Source organism: Bufo gargarizans, chromosome 9 (genome assembly GCF_014858855.1).
Source record: "Bufo gargarizans isolate SCDJY-AF-19 chromosome 9, ASM1485885v1, whole genome shotgun sequence".
Lineage (NCBI taxonomy): Eukaryota > Metazoa > Chordata > Amphibia > Anura > Bufonidae > Bufo > Bufo gargarizans.
Window position 1 is genome coordinate 81,446,634 of NC_058088.1, and position 19,990 is coordinate 81,466,623.

The 19,990-nt window shown below is 42.6% G+C and overlaps 1 protein-coding gene across 5 annotated transcripts in view; it reads left to right on the forward strand.

Moving 5' to 3' along the window:
• The window catches only part of LOC122946315 (A-kinase anchor protein 17B-like), a 75,293-nt gene that overhangs the window by 52,253 nt on the left and 3,050 nt on the right, over nucleotides 1-19,990 (forward strand). For all 5 annotated transcript variants that reach the window (XM_044305861.1, XM_044305865.1, XM_044305863.1 and 2 more), the window contains 3 exons: nucleotides 7,729-8,495; nucleotides 10,608-10,732; nucleotides 18,719-18,989. In XM_044305861.1, coding sequence (XP_044161796.1) covers nucleotides 7,729-8,495; nucleotides 10,608-10,732; nucleotides 18,719-18,989 — 1,163 coding nt within the window. The remainder of the gene's footprint in view (nucleotides 1-7,728; nucleotides 8,496-10,607; nucleotides 10,733-18,718; nucleotides 18,990-19,990) is intronic.

Sequence of the window (19,990 nt, forward strand, 5' to 3'; positions counted from 1 at the left end):
AAACTGGATTTGTGGCCGCAACTGGCCGAGTTTGCCCTGGAAAAGTTGTCCTGCCCAGCCAGTAGTGTGGCATCAGAGTGGGTGTTTAGTGCGGCGGGGGCCATAGTTCCCCCAAGGGGAACTTGCCTTTCCACCCAAAATGTGGAGAGACTGACCTTTGTCAAGATGATTAGATCATCCATGCTGCCTCACCCAAACCTTGACAAGAGACCGGTTTCTTCTGGCTACCTGCCTCAGCTACTATTCTGATGCCACAGATCTGATGCAAAGTGCTCATTCTTACACCCACCATCGTCGGTGGGTATTGTTATTGCCACCCACCTCCCTACTCTGTCACCGGGTCACTCTGTGGTCTCCTGATGCTGCTGCCACCTCCACACTCTGTCATTGTGCCTCTCTGTGGCCTCCTCATGCTGCTGCTGTCACCTCCACACTATGTCGCCTTGCCACTCTGTGGTCTCCTCATGCAGCTGCCACCTCCACACTGTCACCTTGCCACTCTGTGGCCTTCTCATGCTGCTGCTGCTACCTCTACACTATGTCACCTTGCCACTCTGTGGCCTCCTCATGCTGCTACCTCTACACTATGTCATCTTGCCACTCTGTGGCCTCCTCATGCTGCTGCTAAATCAACACTATGTCACTGGGCCACTATGCAGCTTCCTTGTGCTGCTGCCAACTCAACACTATGTAAATGGGCCACTCTGCGGTCTCCTCATGCAGCTGCTGCCACCTCCACACTATTTCACTGGGCCACTCTGTAGTCTCCTCATGCTGCTGCTACCTCAACACTTTGTCATTGGGCCACTCTGTGGACTTCTCAAGTTGTTCTCCCACCCTCCCCACTCCATGACTAGGCAACTATTTTGCCTTTTTGGCCTGGTTGACATCATCATTTATTTGACCCTTCTTCTGATCTGTCAGAATGAAGGAAAAATGAGACACACAACGGATCCTGTCTGTGTAGAAGCTGTAAGGCCTGTATGGTCCCATCAGAATTGGCTTATGATTTGGTAGCCAAAAGCAGGAGTGGGTACAAAACACAGAAGACATGCAAATATACCATTCACGTGTCTTCTCTGTTTTGGATCAACTCCTGTTTTTTTTGGCATTAGCAATACTGATGGATTACTGACCGAGTAAAGGCAGATGCTCAACAGACAGGATCTGTTTTTTGGGGGGGTTATTGTTCTGACGGATCAGAGGGAGGGCAAAATAATCAGTGACGTCAATACAAACTTACTGCTGACACCCTCTCCACTCTGTCACGGGGCTCTACTTGTATAAGTGTTTAGTAGAACAGGCTCTCTGCAGCCAGGAAATAGCAGGTTTTTTTTTAAATGTGATTTGCCGCTAATAAATTTGGTTCAAATCTTTTCGGAAAATTCCGCGAAACGGCCAAATCGAATTTTTTCGAAATTCGCTGGTCTCTAATAATAATAACAGAAAAAAAATAATAATAAAAAAACACCAGAAAATAATCTGTATGGAGTACATCTTTTTTTTTTGGTGCTTTTGTGGTGTTTTGCTGTTTTTGGTGCTTTTTTTGGGGGGGGGGGGGGGCGCGCGCGCTCTAACATTTTTGACTTAATTGAGGATAAAGCACAATATCAGACACAGCGCACAGACAAAAGTCACACCGACCTGATCCACCCTTCATGGGTCTCACAGCAGATTCATGTACACACCCATACAAACTTATGAAAACATTTCCCACTCAACTGCATTTTTTCCTTAGGGCTCAGGAGTGTGTGCATGATAACAATTTATAATGCTGTGTATCTCTGCGTGACCTTGCTTTTACTGAATGCCAGATCTAAAATCGCTACTGAGATTCTAGCCTTACCGTTTTCTATAGGGAAAAAACACCTAAAAAAAACTTTGTTCACACATAAATATGCCATAACGATCATATGCCTCTTTACGTGTTTTTTTTTTTTTTAGCAGTAAAAGGCCAAACCAAATTCATGTTTGAAAAGGGCATCAGTCTAGCTTTACCAGTATTGTTTATTCTATTTATGTGCCATGGGTAACTATATAATGGCAGCAGTCTCCTCCGCTAGCAAGTAGGCGATTGCCGATAGGGAACGCTTCCCTCCCAACAATCGTCTGCTACATCGGGCTGTGTAATACAGCCTTAAGGCCTCTTTCACACGGGCGTCATTTTTTTTGCCCGGATAAGAGCCGGGTGCGTTGCGGGAAAATGCGCAAGTGCAAAGTGCAAAACATTGTCATGCGTTGCACTGGCATGAGAAAAATCGCGCATGTTTGGTACCCAAACCCGAACTTCTTCATAGAAGTTCGGGCTTGGGATTGATGTTCTGAAGACTGTATTATTTTCCCTTATAACATGGTTATAAGGGAAAATAATAGCATTCTGAATACAGAATGCATAGTAAACCAGCGCTAGAGGGGTTAAAAAAAAATAAAAAAAAATTTAACTCACCTTAGTCCACTTGCTCGCGAAGCCCGGCATCTCCTTGTGTCTCGGCTGCTGATGAACAGGACCTGGGGTGAGCTGCTCCATTAAATACAGGTTAAGGACCTTCGATGACGTCACTCCGGTCATCACATGGTACGTCACATGATCTTTTACCATGGTGATTCACCATGGTAAAAGATCATGTGATGACCGGAGTGACGTCATCGAAGGTCCTTAAGCTCTATTTAATGGAGTAGCTCACCCCAGGTCCTGTTCATCAGCAGCGGAGACACAAGGAGATGCCAGCTTCGCGAGCAAGTGGACTAAGGTGAGTTTAAATTATTTTTTATTTTTTTTTAACCCCTCTAGCGCTGGTTTACTATGCATTCTGTATTCAGAATGCTATTATTTTCCCTTATAACCATGTTATAAGGGAAAATAATAATGATCGGGTCTCCATCCCGATGGTCTCCTAGCAACCATGCGTGCAAATCGCACGGCATCCGTACTTGCTTGCGGATGCCATCCGATTTTCACACACCCCATTCACTTCTATGGGGCCTGCGTCACGTCAAAATCGGAAAATATAGAGCATGCTGCGATTTCAACTGAACGCACAAGTGATGCGTTAAAAACATCGCTCATGTGCACAGCCCCATAGAAATGAATGGGTCAGGATTTAGTGCGGGTGCCATACGTTCGCCGCACGGATCGCACCCGCACGGAAAACTCGCCCGTGTGAAAGGGGCCTAAGGCCTCTTTCACATGAGCGATCCGGATTGTGTCGGGATCTGTTCATGGAAAAACATATTTTTTTGCACGCAAGTTCAATCTGCATTCTGTATCCGGATGTATCCAGATTGCATGCGTTTTTCACTCATGTGAAGAAAAACTAAAGAATAACAATCTATATGTCCTTGTAACCATCAGTGAAGAACGCATTGCATCCGGATACCTTCCATTTATCACGTGAGCCCCATTCACTTCAATGGAGCCATAGCTGCAGGAAAAACGCACAATACAGAACATGCTGCGCTTTTTCCTGAAGAGCGCGCTTATGGCACTTTTTCATAAGATCAAGTTTGCTGTCTGGATGTAATGTGTGTTTCGAACACACAGCATCCGGACTGAATCCTGATCCATTCACTTCAATAGGTCTGTGTACACGAGTGTCGTTTTTCACGCATTATCTTTCCATTCATGAAAAATCACAGCATGTTTTATATTGTGTCTTTCATGCAGCTGTGGTTTCATAGATATTAATGGAACTGCATGAAAAACGGAAGGCATCCGGATGCAATGTCTTTTTTTTTACTGATGGTTGCTAGGAGATGTTAAGGCCTCTTTCACACGGCCGTTGCGGAAACATGTGCGGGTGCGTTGCGGGAACACCCGCGATTTTTCCGCGCGAGTGCAAAACATTGTCATGCGTTTTGCACTCGCGTGAGAAAAATTGCGCGTATTTGTTACCCAAACCCGAACTTCACAGAAGTTCAGGTTTGGGATCGGTGTTCTGTAGATTGTATTATTTTCCCTTATAACATGGTTATAAGGGAAAATAATAGCATTCCGAATACAGAATGCATAGTAAAATAGCGCTGGAGGGGTTAAAAAAATTTAATAAAAATTTTACTCACCTCAGTCCACTTGCTCGCATAGCCGGCATCTCCTCCTGTCTTCATCTTAGCTTTTTGTAGCAATAGGACCTGTGGTGACGTCACTCCGGTCATCACATGATCCATCACCACGGTAAAAGATCATGTGATGGATCATGTGATGATTGTGACGTCACCAAAGGTCCTTGTTAATGCACAAAGCTAAGATCAAGACAGAAGAGAAGCCGGGCTGCACGAGCAAGTGGATTAAGGTGAGTTAAATTATTTTTTTATTTTTTTTAACCCCTCCAGCGCTATTTTACTATGCGTTCTGTATTCGGAATGCTATTATTTTCCCTTATAACCGTGTTATAAGGGAAAATAATAACGATCGGGTCTCCATCCCGATCGTCTCCTAGCAACCGTGCGTGAAAATCGCACCGCATCCGCACTTGCTTGCGGATGCTTGCGATTTTTCACGCAACCCCATTCACTTCTATGGGGCCTGTGTTGCGTGAAAAACGCACAAAGAGGAGCATGCTGCGATTTTCACGCAACGCACAAGTGATGCGTGAAAATCACCGCTCATGTGAACAGCCCCATAGAAATGAAATGGGTCAGGATTCAGTACGGGTGCAATGCGTTCACTTCACGCATTGTAACCGCGCGGACTACTCGCTCGTGTGAAAGGGGCCTAAGTGTTGTTCTTCAGTTTTCCTCACGTTCGTAAAAAATGCATGCAATCTGGACAGAAAAAAACAGACACTGAATGCAATCGCAAAACCATAATTTTTTTTTTCCCGAACAGTTCCCGACAGTCAGTAAAAGAGGTCTAAGGGTTTAGTGTTCCTGTGCATCTTTTTAAAGGGGTTGACCTATGAAAAATATTCTACATTTTTTAAAACTGCATCTGAATACCTTTTGTAATTGCATGTAATAAAAAATCTAGTATAGACTCTGAGTTATTAAATAAAATGGATTTCTATAGCGCTACCTGCCGTTTGCTTTTTTACTTATTTCTCTGTCCACCTTGCTGAGTGGGACACGCATGCTCAGTTCCAGGGAGAGCTCTGGAACCATGTGAGGTACAGGGCTGGTTCTAGTTTTGTTAAAACAGAGATTGCCATGTACAATATGATGTTTGATATTCATTTTTTACATTAATCATGGGATAACCCCTTTAATTATCACATAGTAAACGGTTCAGGGGCAGACATACCATTGGTACATTGTGTGTACCTGCAGAAGGGTCCTTTAGGCAAGGGGGTCTATACCTCAATAAAAGAGCATCAAAGTTCGGATCCCACAGATGAAAGATTGACTAGAGAGTCATAGTAAGGGTACATTCACACAACCGTATTTATGGGTCTGAATCAGTTTCTTAATTTTGCGGAATTGATGCAGGCCCATTCATTTCAGTGGGGCCGCAAAAGATGTGGACAGCACATGGTTCCACAGCCCCGCAAAAAAAAAAAGAGCATGTCGTATTCTTGTCCGAAATTGTGGACAATAGGCATTTCTATCATAGGGATATCATGAGGAACGCACGCGAATCCGTGTTTTGCGGATCCGCAATATGTTGATCTCAAAATACATAGGGTCGTGTGAATATACTCTAAAGGGGCACTATGATGAGCCCCAAACACTTTAAAAATTTGCTGTTAAACAGCCTGGAACTGTTGACCTTCATAATAGCATGTTTACACAATTCACGCCTTTCACTGGAAGGGCACTGCTATTTTCATACTGCAAACAAATCCACAAGAGATCATTGCCTTCAATTAGGGAGTGCTAGATGAAGGATGAGTGAGAATGAATTGGGATTTGATTTTAACTGTTGATAAGTCTTCAGCAACGGTAAAATAAATGCAGAGCTTTTCTAAACCATTATATGTGTAGAGCACACATTCTCCCAGATTTTAGGAAATGTTTTGAAAAGAAAATCTGCAGTTTGCTCTATTGCAGAAGCTGCTGTACGTTTGACCTAATGTACTCAAATGAAATCCATGAGTAAAGGCCTCTTTATCCCTGCCAATGATCTGGAAGGAGTGTTCCCAATAATTGCCCTATGTAAAGATGCTGTTCATTATGCAATCATCAGATGAAAACATTGCTGATGTGATCACCTAAATTATCATTTCTGGGCACTAAAAAGTTCCTCTACGGGGAAGAGCAATTAAGTCAGTGATCCCTCATCTCCATACAGCAGAGGGGATTGCCGCATGTAAAAGCAGCTCTCCTCACCTCTGATGAGCAGGCAGTTATCAGGAACAAGCCGATCATTCCCGATAATTACCTGCTGTGCTGGCCCATGTAAAAGGACTTTAAATCTTCATATGAATGGACTCGCACTAATAACATGAATTGCACTTGCACAGATTATTCATAGTTTCTAGGTCCCTGAAACTCTAAGGCCTGTTTTACAGGAGCATGTTCAGTCCAGGAAACACATTGTGCAGGGGCGGACTGGGAACTTAAAGTGCCCCTGGGAAAAGACTAAAAGTTGTCCCATTTTGCAGTCGGGTCCAAATTAACAGAAGGCAAGGCCAACACAAGTAGGCCAGCAATACAATAATGCAGCACATTAGATCACCCTAACAGAGCCAAGTACCACCGTGCATCACAAAATACCTTCCCAAAAACTGCCCCTCTGTGGTGGCCAGAGTGTCCTACTACTCCAGTTGCCTCAAGATGGCAATACAGTTGAGTTACGGAGTCAAGAGGGCAATGTCAGATCATTATTTACCTGGCTGGTGGCTATGAGGACAGCTCAGGTGGGCATTGGCTCACTGGGAAATTTTTTCGGAAGGGTCTATGGGCAGGTCATCCCTGACGGTGTGTGAGTACAGTACAGTAGAGCAGTGGTTAAGCAGGAACTCACAGCAACAGAATACACTGTGGTGCAGTGAGTTTGGGTCAGATGAACAGTGGCCCGTGTCTGGGAAATGTGGCCGCCACACCGTATTTCCCAAACTGAATATGCTCATGTGAAACGGGCTTTACACAGAGTATATGTGAATGTTATTAAACTTCTCTATATACTGTAAGTAGGGGCTTGTGCACAGAGCTCAGGAATCTGTACAGCAGTGTATGGACCCTGTACAGGTCTTTTACTACAGAGCCATACAGGCTCTATCAGATTTATTAAGTCTGGTGTTTCGAGTTGCGCCAAACTTATTAATGGGTTAATGCCTCTTAATAAACTTGGCTGTCTGAAGGTCAGAAAATTAATTCTATGTCTAGATTTTGTACCAAGATTTGCACCATTTTATGGCTTTAGTGTTTATATTATAAATGTATCTAAAAGCTTAACCCTTCCTTCTTGTGAGAATAGTACAGAACGTGAATTTTTTTTTTTAAACAATTTGTGCGAATTGTACAATTTTGTAGCTCCGCTTACAAAAACTAGCATAAACTGATTAATAACTGTGGGCCCATGTAAAACGAAATTTGATTCTAGCAGCAATAGCTCTAGAGAGGGCAAGCTCCATTGGACTGCAATAGTTTTGTTTATCATATTTGCACTTAATTTGACAGGACAAAAAAACACATTGCATTGCCTCTGTATGAAATCGGTGGCATACTGAGGTCCTCGTGCACCTCGATGAAAGCCCTATTGTGTTGTCATACAAAATGGAGCTATAATATGGCTGTGTGTATGAGCTCTTATTGTGTATGGTCTCTAATATACTGTCTTCTGCTTTGTTGCAGATCGCCTTGGCACAATGATAGTTACTCCAGTATACGATGACTCTGAAGCCGTGGAGCTAAGTGCCCTTTACCATCTGTATCTTAAACCCAAAGCAAAATTAATCCTCTCGATTATACTTCCAGATGAAACCGAACAATGCAGACCAATATCAAACTGGGACATTTTGGAAGAGCTGAAAAATGTGGTTGCTCCAGACAAATTTAGTTCTCTTAGGGTTTCAAGAACAACAAAAGAATTTATTCGAATTGAAGGAGAAACGGACACTAAACTTCTGGCTAACAAATTTTTTGAAAAGCTTAACGGGCAAAGCTTGCCAATCAGTTGCCTGCCTATACCATTAAACATGGTAGTAATTCAGGCGCCTGCTGACCTTCCAGCCAATGACACCACTAAGAAATTACTTACAGAAAATGAAGATTCGGAGGACAATGCAGAGAATTTTACATCGCCATCTTGCATTCATTTAGAGGGCTTGCCAAGTAAATGGTTCTTGGCAATGGATTCAAACTCCGAAAAGCCAAGTGAAGAGGTTTTGAGAAGCACTTTTGAAAAATTTGGAAGCATTGTGAATATTGACATACCTATGCTGGATCCATATAGAGAAGACGGGAGTGGAAACCAGCAGGGAACTGGTGGTCTTCATCCTTTTGATGCTTTCCTCCAGTTTCAAAATATGTCAAGTGCTATAGATGCAGTGCGGTCACTACAAGGGATGATGCTCATGTTTAACACTGAGGATGGAAAATATCTGGCATGTGATGTTAAGGTGAAATAATACAATGGTTATTTACCATAGATGGCTAAAGAGGAACTAGTCCAGACAAAATGTGAAGGATCCCCTTATGGCAAATGATCAGATTACTCCTTTAGATTAAATATAAAGTGGATTCTGATTGGTTACTATGGGATATTGCACCTGTTTTTGTCTTCACTAGCTTTTTTTGTTTTTTACTTGAAGTCTATTTTGCACACTACTTCCACACAAATCATACAATCCCATAGCAAAGGTCAGAACATCAGAATAACAGCAAAAGTATTTATTTAGTAATTATAAAAATGTAATGATGCAAAATAAATCATGCACACAAATAAATATTTACACAGTGTGTTATTGTAATTTATTTTGTACCATTACATTTTTTGTAATTACTAAATAAATTATACTATTGCTGCTATTATCCTTTTTAAACACCCATACCGGTACCGTATATGCATGGGAAGAATACTATTGAGGTTTATATTGAGTTTAGAATACATAGTATATAAGGCCAAAAAAAGACATTTGTCCATCCAGTTTGGCTTTTTATCCTGCAAGTTGATCCAGAGGAAGGCAAAAAAAAAAAAAAAAAAAAAACCCTGTGAGGTAGAAGCCAATTTTCCCCACTTAAGGGGGAAAAAATTCCTACCCGACTCCAATCAGAATAACTCCCTGGATCAACGACCCCTCTCTAGTAGCTATAGCCTGTAATAATATTACACTCCAGAAATACATCCAGGCCCCTCTTGAATTCCTTTATTGTACTCACCATCACCACCTCCTCAGGCAGAGAGTTCCATAGTCTCACTGCTCTTACCGTAAAGAATCCTCTTCTATGTTTGTGTACAAACCTTTTTCTCCAGACGCAGAGGATTAACCAGTAAGGTTCCTGCCTTCCCATTCAGTAGGTCCTGGGTTCTGGATCTAACAGAGACAATCTAGAACACAACAGTAATAAAAGTTAAATAAACAGGGTTCGTCCCCAACATGTCAGAGTGATGGGACTCCATAGAAAAAGTTCAAAACAAGAAATGCACCAGACAAGGACTTCAGAATGAATATCTATGTATTACCACATAAAAACCATATAGTGTGAACATCATCAAAAAGGTATCGTGCCAAAATAAAGCAAGTCCATTCCTCCATTTAGCAGTAAGCAGAAGTTACCTACGAGGTGGATGAAGAGTGGAACCCATGCCTGCAACATTTAAAGGGACTCTGCCCCCTTTTTAAGCGGAGTGCCTTGAAACAGTGCAGGATCCATCACACTGAGGATCCTTATGTAAGGCTACTTTCACACTAGCATTAATATTTTCCGGTATTGAGATCCGTCATAGGGTCTCAATATCTGAAAAAAATGCTTCCATTTTGTCCCCATTCATTGTCATTGGGGACAAAACGTAACTTAAAAGAATACACCAAAATACATTCCGTTCTCATACCGGAGAGCAAACTGCAGCATGCTGCGGTTTGCTTTCCGTCCTGGGATGCGGAGCAAGACGGATATGTCATGACCCACAATGCAAGTGAATAGGGATGGATCTGTTGTCTCTGACACAATAGAAAACGGATCCCTCCTCCATTGACTTTCAATGGAGTTAATCTCTGGTCTGTCTTGGCTATGTTAAAGATAATACAACCGGATCCGTTTATAACGGATGCAGATGGTTGTATTATAAGTAACGGAAGCGTTTTTGCTGAACCCTGCCGGATCCAGCAAAAACGCTAGTGTGAAAGTAGCCTAAAAAGGAGTATACCACATGGCATACTTTTTTACTGGTCACCATTGTATAAGTCCTAGCATAAGCTACTACACCATGCCTTTTTTTGCAGTAGATGATATACAATGGCCAGATGGAACTGAAAGGTTGGTCTTTTGGCTCATGGTAAGCTTATTTAACCCCGTTGACACGTTTAGCATCTATGTTGGGAGCTATCTCACCATATGCTCTAAATATATGTCACAATGTGATTTGAACATAAGTATTAAGAGTTATTAGTGTACATCCCTACTTGTCTGAATTATAGATTGTAGTAATTGTGGATATAAAGGACGCTCAGAAGCTACACAAACATGCAATCATTCCAATAACATTTTTATATTATAACTTGTTTAATCAGATATCTTTTGATGAAACCAACCACTTTAGTGAGGAGGCCATAAACAAGAGGAACGCTGAACATCTCAAATTACAAGAGCTGGAGCAGCAGCGGAAACAGGAGAAGGAAGAGGAGGAGGCTGAGAGGTGGGATTAATGATGTCCATAGAATAATGCATTTATGAATATTTCTGTATCATGATTGATATTACACTGAGTGGAGTCATCTCTTGAAGGTGTTGACATCATAGTGTGCAGAAGGACCCCTGTTTTACCATTAAGGTAGCAGAACTGTCTGTCTGTAGAACCTCATCATAGTACTCTGTAGACCACCTCTTTGAGAAGACCTTCAGTCCTGAGTATAGGCCATCAATATGAAAATCCTGGAGAACCCCTTAAAGTTTGCATACCTGGTCTAAAGCCTATCAGGTTAGATATGGTCAGGGGTGTAACAAGTGACTATGGCACAGCCCCATCAAAACATGAAGGGTTTAAGATTATGTGGACTTCCAAATTGTCTTCTGTGTCTTGTCCTTCTTTCCTTGGTCTTCAAATGATCTGTATTCACCTTCCCACCTTTGAATGTTGATGGATCACAGTTGTGGTCCCTATATCTGCTAATCTGTTAGTTGCAAATGTAACATTATTCAATGGAATTACTGACAGGCAGTCTGGAATGGCTGCCTCCACCATCACTGCTTTACCTGACATATCCCCAGGTCAGAGGACCTTCTGAAACATTTACATTACATTTGCGAATGTTCATATATTTTTTAGTAAAAAAAAAAAGTTTACTACAAAAGTTACTCCCAAGCTCAGTATGATAGTGTGATTTTCTGTAGAAAAAAAGGGAAGTGAATAGTGATCTGGACTATTTAAAACGTAACTTTTACTTCTTGTACATTATAAAATAAATCCCTCAAAATATAATGGAGGTTCAATGTGAATAAGATTTTCCATGATCCCGCACACAGGAGGACTCCTTGGAAACCAAGACAACTGTGTCCACACTTATACATTCAGAGAGACACTATGGGGTAACAAGAGCCGGTATGCACTAAGCACCTTAGGTGCACAAATATAAGGTAGCAATGACCGGTATGCACTGGCACCTTAAGAACACAATTGAGCAATGATGTGGGAGATGACCTATAACAGTATATACATAATGCACGGCGGCATCAAAGAAAAAAACACACACAATGATTAGGTGAAAGAGTTCACCATGCAAGAGAATGCACAGCTGCACCGGTATCATGGAGGTGCACGGCGGCACCAATGAAATCCCAGTGTCCTACCCTACAGATGATGGACTCTTCAGACCCCTTTGTTTCACAGTTTTTTGGCAGGGTGGTCCGGTTCGATGGTAGGAGGTCCTTGCGATATGAGGGAATCACAGGAAGATGCTCCTATATGTCCTTGGATTACCCTATAGGGCCCTACAATAGTCCTATAGGTCTAACCACGGAGTGTCCCACTAATTGGGCCCCCGTCCGGAACCTAAACTTGGAATTGCGTTCCCTATTTTGCCCTGAAAAGATCCCGACATGCACATTTCTGAGGCAGAAACAGTCCTCTCATCAGGGGAATATGAAAAGTGGGTTATAAATCATTCACTTGCCGGAGAAGATATTCACCACCAAGCGTTTGCTGGAGAAAATGCTTGCCAGCAAATACAAAAGCCACTGGGAAGGATAATTCCCAGTGGAGTAAAATGCACAGGTAGGTGCCAAAAAGAAAGGGAAAAAGGAAGAGGGACAGATGGAAGACCCCCTCCCCTATTTGCGGTACACAATTGGGGCCGCAGGCATAGATGTTACCTGGCTGTCTGCAGGGGCCATCCGGTATTTGAAGTGTCGCGCCCACCTGTGCGCACAGCGCGCAGCGTGATGACGTCAACAATCGCGAGATATGGCGGGAGGATGCGCAGAAGGATTGCCAGGAACCGGAGTATCGCGCTTTGAAGTCACTCACTGCGCCTGCGCCAATGGCCGAGATTGAAAGTAAGTCACTGCGCAGGCGCGCCAACTCGACTACACACGCTATAGCTTTTAGATACATTGCCGACATCGCCGAACAGAACAGCCCTCATTCTAATGTTGATGGCATGAGGGAAAACATCACAGTCTATGGGATACAAACACAAAGATGGCTGTCCACCATATATATATATATATATATATATATATATATATATATATATATATATATATATATATATACCGTGGAAGCATATTTAGCATAGAGGGCAAAATATAGATAAATAGATTGTCCATGAATATGGGCATCGATATAGGAGCACCATATTGGTGTGTTCTAATAGGCATCGGGATATATGCCCATAAAGCCTACACCTAAACAGACCCAGATAGGGGTATGTAATAGATAAGGAATGGTATTTGTGGTGGTTTAATGGTTTTAATTTCCTGACCATGGCTAGAAAGAAGACTCAAGGGGGATGGTGGGCACCATATGAGAAAGAGTCTGTTATAATGGAATATACAGAAAATATCATTGGGACAAATTCCTTGTAGTACTTCAGGGTACGTGAAGGAATGGGCAAATCTCAATTGACACTTTTAATAGGTGCTAAAGGAAGCAACCAAAATGAAGTTGTTCATTTAAGCCTCTAGGGGATACCGTATCAAGTTTGCATGTCCAGCATTCTTCCCGCTGTAGGAGGAGACGATCCCAATCACCACCATGTGTAGACGGTGGGATTTCGTCAATGCCTAAAGCCTTAATGCAATTTGAGTTCCCCCCCCTGTGGGTGTCATTCACATGCCGGGCCACTGGTGTATCGCGCTCATTCTCGATGTTGCCCAGGTGCTCCCCGAGGAGTCTCCGCAACTCTCTTAGTTTTACCTATATATATATTCAAGTCCGCACATGCATGTGCTTTTATAGATCACACCCCGTGTGCGGTAATTGATGAAGTCCTTGATAGTAAAAGACTTCTGCAAATTCGAGCTGTAGAAGGTTTTACTGCTCTGTAGTATCTTGCATGCCACACAGCCACTGCACCTATAACAGCCATTGATCTTACGGTCCAACCAAGTGGTCCCTTGAGTGGCTGGGGTATAGTGGCTGTGGACAAACATATCTTTGAGGCTATTGCCTCTTCTAAAGGAGATCTGCGGATAACTGAAAATGGTCTCTTTAATCTCGGGGTCCATCAATAAGACGGGCCAATGTTGACGGAAGATATCCCCGATTTGTCCTGATGCCTCATCAAATGTTGCGATGAGGCGGATCTTTTTTCGGTATCCTCTTTAACCTTAGGTACCAGCATATCAGACCGCTTTGCTGATAGAGCGGCCTGATATGCTGGTTTTAGGACACCATTGGGGTATCCTCTAGCAAGGAACCGCTTTTGTAGGACCCTTGCTTGATCGCCGAACTCTGTCTTACTGGAACAGTTACGTCTTAGACCCAAATATTGGCTTTTTGGTATACCCCTTTTCTGAGAAAAGGGGTGGCCACTGTCCTAGTGTTGTAGTACAGAGTTCGTCGAGGTGGGCTTCCTGTAGATTGTTGTCAAGCTCATTTGAGATACCTCTAGATATTTTAATATCCAGAAACGCCAAGTTGTCCCTATTTGCTTCTGATGTGAAGCGTAATCCTATTTCATTGGAGTTAAGTTTGACGACAAACTCCAGAAAGGACTCTTTAGTGCCATTCCAGATGACAAAAATGTCGTCTATGTACCGTGCCCACATTAAAATGGGCCCGGTACATGACGACATCGAATCACCAAAGACCACTGTTGCCTCCCACCAGCCCAGGAGCAAATTGGCATAGGATGGCGCACAGGAACATCCCGTTGCCGTGCTCCTGAGCTGGTGGTAGGTCCTTGTGTTAAAAAGGAAAAAGTTGTGCGTTAGAAGGAACCTTAGTCATTTCAAAACAAATTGATTATGTGCCCTGTACTGAATCCCTTTCATGTTGAGATAATACTCAACTGCCCTGAGTCCTGCCTCATGGGGAATGAAGTACAGGGCCCTGAACATCAATACTGCCCAGGATGCTGCTATCCTCAATGGAAACATCAATTGATGGTCTTTGGTGATTCAATGTCGTTATGTACCGGGCCCATTTTAATGTGGGCACGGTACATAGACGACATTTTTGTCATCTGGAATGGCACTAAAGAGTCCTTTCTGGAGTTTGTAGTCAAAGTTAACTCCAATGAAATAGGATTACGCTTCACATCAGAAGCAAATAGGGACAACTTGGCATTTCTGGATATTAAAATATCTAGAGGCATCTCAAATGAGCTTGACACAACAATCTACAGGAAGCCCACCTTGACGAACTCTGTACTACACTAGGACAGTGGCCACCCCTTTTCTCAGAAAAGGGGTATACCAAAAAGCCAATATTTGGGTCTAAGACGTAACTGTTCCAGTAAGACAGAGTTCGGCGATCAAGCAAGGGTCCTACAAAAGCGGTTCCTTGCTACAGGATACCCCAATGGTGTCCTAAAACCAGCATATCAGGCCGCTCTATCAGCAAAGCGGTCTGATCTGCTGGTACCTAAGGTTAAAGAGGATACCAAAAAAAAGATCCGCCTCATCGCAACATTTGATGAGGCATCAGGACAAATCAGGGATATCTTCCGTCAACATTGGCCCATCTTATTGATGGACCCTGAAATTAAAGAGACCATTTTCAGTTATCCGCAGATCTCCTTTAGAAGAGGCAATAGCCTCAAAGATATGCTTGTCCACAGCCGCTATACCCCAGCCACTCAAGGGACCACTTGGTTGGACCGTCAGATCAATGGCTGTTATAGGTGCAGTGGCTGTGTGGCATGCAAGATGCTACAGAGCAGTAAAACCTTCTACAGCTCGAATTTGCAGAAGTCTATTACTATCAAGGACTTCATCAATTACCGCACACGGGGTGTGATCTATAAGAGCACATGCATGTGCGGACTTGAATGAAAAAAAATAATAAAATATATATATATATTTTTTATTTAATATGAGCACCCGGGGGACATCGCGAATGAGCGCGATACACCAGTGGCCCGGCATGTGAATGACACCCACGGGGGGGACTCAAATTGCATTAATGCTATAGGCATTGACAAAATCCCACCGCCTACATGTGGTGGTGATTGGGATCGTCTCCTCCTACAGCGGGAAGCACGCTGGACATTCAAACTTGATACGGTATCCCATAGAGGCTTAAATGAATAACTTCATTTTGGTTGCTTCCTTTAGCACCTATTAAAAGTGTCAATTGAGATTTGCCCATTCCTTCACGTACCCTGAAGTACTACAAGGAATTTGTCCCAATGATATTTTCTGTACAGGTCCTTACAAATTAGCATATTGTGATTAAGTTCATTATTTTCTGTAATGTACTGATAAACATTAGACTTTCATATATTTTAGATTCATGATACACAACTGAAGTAGTTCAAGCCTTTTATTGTTTTTAATATTGATGATTTTGGCATACAGCTCATGAAAACCCAAAATTCCTATCTAAAAAAATTAGCATATTTCATCCGACCAATAAAAGAAAAGTGTTTTTAATACAAAAAAGTCAACCTTCAAATAATTATGTTCAGTTATGCACTCAATACTTGGTCAGGAATCCTTTTGCAGAAATGACTGCTTCAATGCGGCGTGGCATGGAGGCAATCAGCCTGTGGCACTGCTGAGGTGTTATGGAGGCCCAGGATGCTTCGATAGCGGCCTTAAGCTCATCCAGAGTGTTGGGTCTTGCGTCTCTCAACTTTCTCTTCCCAATATCCCACAGATTCTCTATGGGGTTCAGGTCAGGAGAGTTGGCAGGCCAATTGAGCACAGTAATACCATGGTCAGTAAACCATTTACCAGTGGTTTTGGCACTGTGAGCAGGTGCCAGGTCGTGCTGAAAAATGAAATCTTCATCTTCATAAAGCTTTTCAGCAGATGGAAGCATGAAGTGCTCCAAAATCTCCTGATAGCTAGCTGCATTGACCCTGCCCTTGATAAAACACAGTGGACCAACACCAGCAGCTGACATGGCACCCCAGACCATCACTGACTGTGGGTACTTGACACTGGACTTCAGGCATTTTGGCATTTCCCTCTCCCCAGTCTTCCTCCAGACTCTGGCACCTTGATTTCCGAATGACATGCAAAATTTGCTTTCATCCGAAAAAAGTACTTTGGACCACTGAGCAACAGTCCAGTGCTGCTTCTGCCGCTGTTTCTGACTCAAAAGTGGCTTGACCTGGGGAATGCGGCACCTGTAGCCCATTTCCTGCACACGCCTGTACACGGTGGCTCTGGATGTTTCTACTGCAGACTCAGTCCACTGCTTCCGCAGGTCCCCCAAGGTCTGGAATCGGTCCTTCTCCACAATCTTCCTCAGGGTCCGGTCACCTCTTCTCGTTGTGCAGCGTTTTCTGCCACACTTTTTCCTTCCCACAGACTTCCCACTGAGGTGCCTTGATACAGCACTCTGGGAACAGCCTATTCGTTCAGAAATTTCTTTCTGTGTCTTACCCTCTTGCTTGAGGGTGTCAATGATGGCCTTCTGGACAGCAGTCAGGTCGGCAGTCTTACCCATGATTGCGGTTTTGAGTAATGAACCAGGCTGGGAGTTTTTAAAAGCCTCAGGAATCTTTTGCAGGTGTTTAGAGTTAATTAGTTGATTCAGATGATTAGGTTAATAGCTCGTTTAGAGAACCTTTTCATGATATGCTAATTTTTTTAGATAGGAATTTGGGGTTTTCATGAGCTGTATGCCAAAATCATCAATATTAAAACAATAAAAGGCTTGAACTACTTCAGTTGTGTGTAATGAATCTAAAATATATGAAAGTCTAATGTTTATCAGTACATTACAGAAAATAATGAACTTTATCACAATATGCTAATTTTTTTAGAAGGACCTGTATATTCCATTATAACAGACTCTTTCTCATAAGGTGCCCACAATCCCCCTTGAGTCTTCTTTCTAGCCATGGTCAGGAAATTGAAACATCAAACCACCACACATACCATTCCTTATCTATTACATACCCCTATCTGGGTCTGTTCAGGTGTAGACTTTATGGGCATATATCCCGATGCCCATTAGAACACACCAATATGGTGCTCCTATATCGATGCCCATATTCATGGACAATCTATTTATCTATATTTTGCCCTCTTTATGCTAAATATGCTTCCACAGTATGTATGTATATATATATATATATGTATGTATAATATATATATATATATTGGACAGCCATCTTTGTGTTTGTATTCCATACACTGTGGTGTTTTCCCTCATGCCATCGGCATGAGGGCTGTCATGTTCGGCGATGTCGGCAGTGCATCTAAAAGCTATAGCGTGTGTAATGGAGTTGGCGCGCCATTGGCTAAGACTGAATTGTGCCCGAAACATGTAGACTCTGCATTCTTGTACCTGGATTTTACTGAATATTGAATAAAAAGCCTTTTGGATTACCACAACTACAAGCTAGACAAATCTCTCTTTCTTCATATCCTTGTATTTGCTCCTGATTCGGGTGAAGGAGTTGTTCCGTGCTATAACAGTGGAATCCTCGGCAGGTGAGAGCTGCTCAAACCCCTGATTGTTTTACATATATTTTATCATGTATAATAAGTAAAAGTTACGTCTTTGTCCCTTAAAGGAGTTCTGTACTATTAAATATTGCATATCTTCACGATCTGGTACAGATCTGATTACCATGACCCTTGCCGATTATGAATGGTGTCTGGGCACTTCACCTCCTTCTCTTTGAGATCCCTATGCCATCACTAAGATGAGAAAGTAGGGAAGCCACTGAGCATGTGGGTCAACCACTAAGTGCAAACGAAGGTGAACCAGAATTTTGGCCACAGGAAGAACAGCAGGGGGCGCTGCCAGAGAATAAAATGTGTTGTATATAAAGAACCTAACAATTTTATTGCATGTACAGTGTATTGCAATATATGATCATTTTACATTTTCAGTTTAAATCCACTTTTTTTATACACTTAGCTACATAAGCGCTATATTGGTGGTAATTTATGTAAGGCATGTTAGTAATATATATTGTAAGCATCCAATGGTCCATTTATTATGCGTTCTAGCCTGTCATATATATCAGGAAGACCTAATGTTTCTCTATTTCTCTAGAAAAAGAAAACTTGCAGAGAGAAAGGCAAGAGCAAGGAAAAGAAGGGCCAGGCTGAAAAGGAAACTGCTAAAACAGAAGCAGAATGAGCAAAAGGCACTGCAGCAACAACAACAGCAGCAACAGCAACAACAACAGCAGCAGCAGCAGCAAGAGAACTGTCCTGAGGAAGAAGAAGAGGACACAGAAGAATGGCAGGAGAGGAAAATGCTCCTTGCTCAGAGGCGACTTGAGTCAATAAAGCTACTTACTGCTGTCTTGGATAAAGTTAATGTACGTGTTTGCCACAAGTTCTGCAGGTGCCTCTGACAGTTAACAGATACGTTTCATCCAGATGTTTGTTAGAGCAAACCACATGATATGTTTCATTAAGAGTTCTAAAATGATCAGATGGATCATGATACCTCGAAAGGTTGCTACACCAGGCATGAGGTTTAACTCAACAGCAGTGCAATGAAAAACTCTAGGGCCCTGTGCCCTTGCTCAGATCAAAGATGCTGTCTGGTGTGGGCAAATCTTTTGAGATATTGGATGCTGGGGTCAAAATGCTTGGAAGTGTTGTTTAAAGGGTATCTGTCCATTGCTAAGGTGCTGTTGTGCACTCAAACAGGGTTTAAAATATACCTTTGGTATCTTTATGTGCATATCTGATCGCAAGAAAATAAATGAAGTTTGTACTGAATGCAAATGTGGCACAAAGTGCCCAGCAGGGTATTTCCAATTAATGATGGAGACTAAGCCTGCTTCTTCTTCCGCTCCCAGTACTTTCTTTGTGTGCTCTCTACCTATGACGTCACCTCTCCGCTGTGTCAGCATCCCACTCAGGTGCATACTGGAAGTCTGCCTTGGCCTGTACACCTATTTACATACTGTGGGCATTGGCATCACTGTATGTATGAAGCAGCAACACTGGCTTCATCACTGTGGGATGACCGCCAGTGAGGCTGATGCCTACATTATGTTCTGTAGTGTGGAGGCCCAGGGAATGGGAGGAGAAGCGAGCTTGGGCTCTTTGAAGAGACGGGCTTTGGCTCTTTGAAAGATTGGAAATGTCCTGCTGGACACTTTGTACCTCATTTTCATACAGCAAAAACTTCATTTTCTTGCAAACCGAAATGCACAGACAGATACCAAAAGTATGGGATGCACATCACCACCTTAGCACCATCAACTTAGTCATTGTTATTTTTAGCAATATGCAGATTATGCCATGACTTGTAAAATTTAACAGAATATCCCTTTAAAAAGTCTGTTTTACCATAGTTCTCAGATAT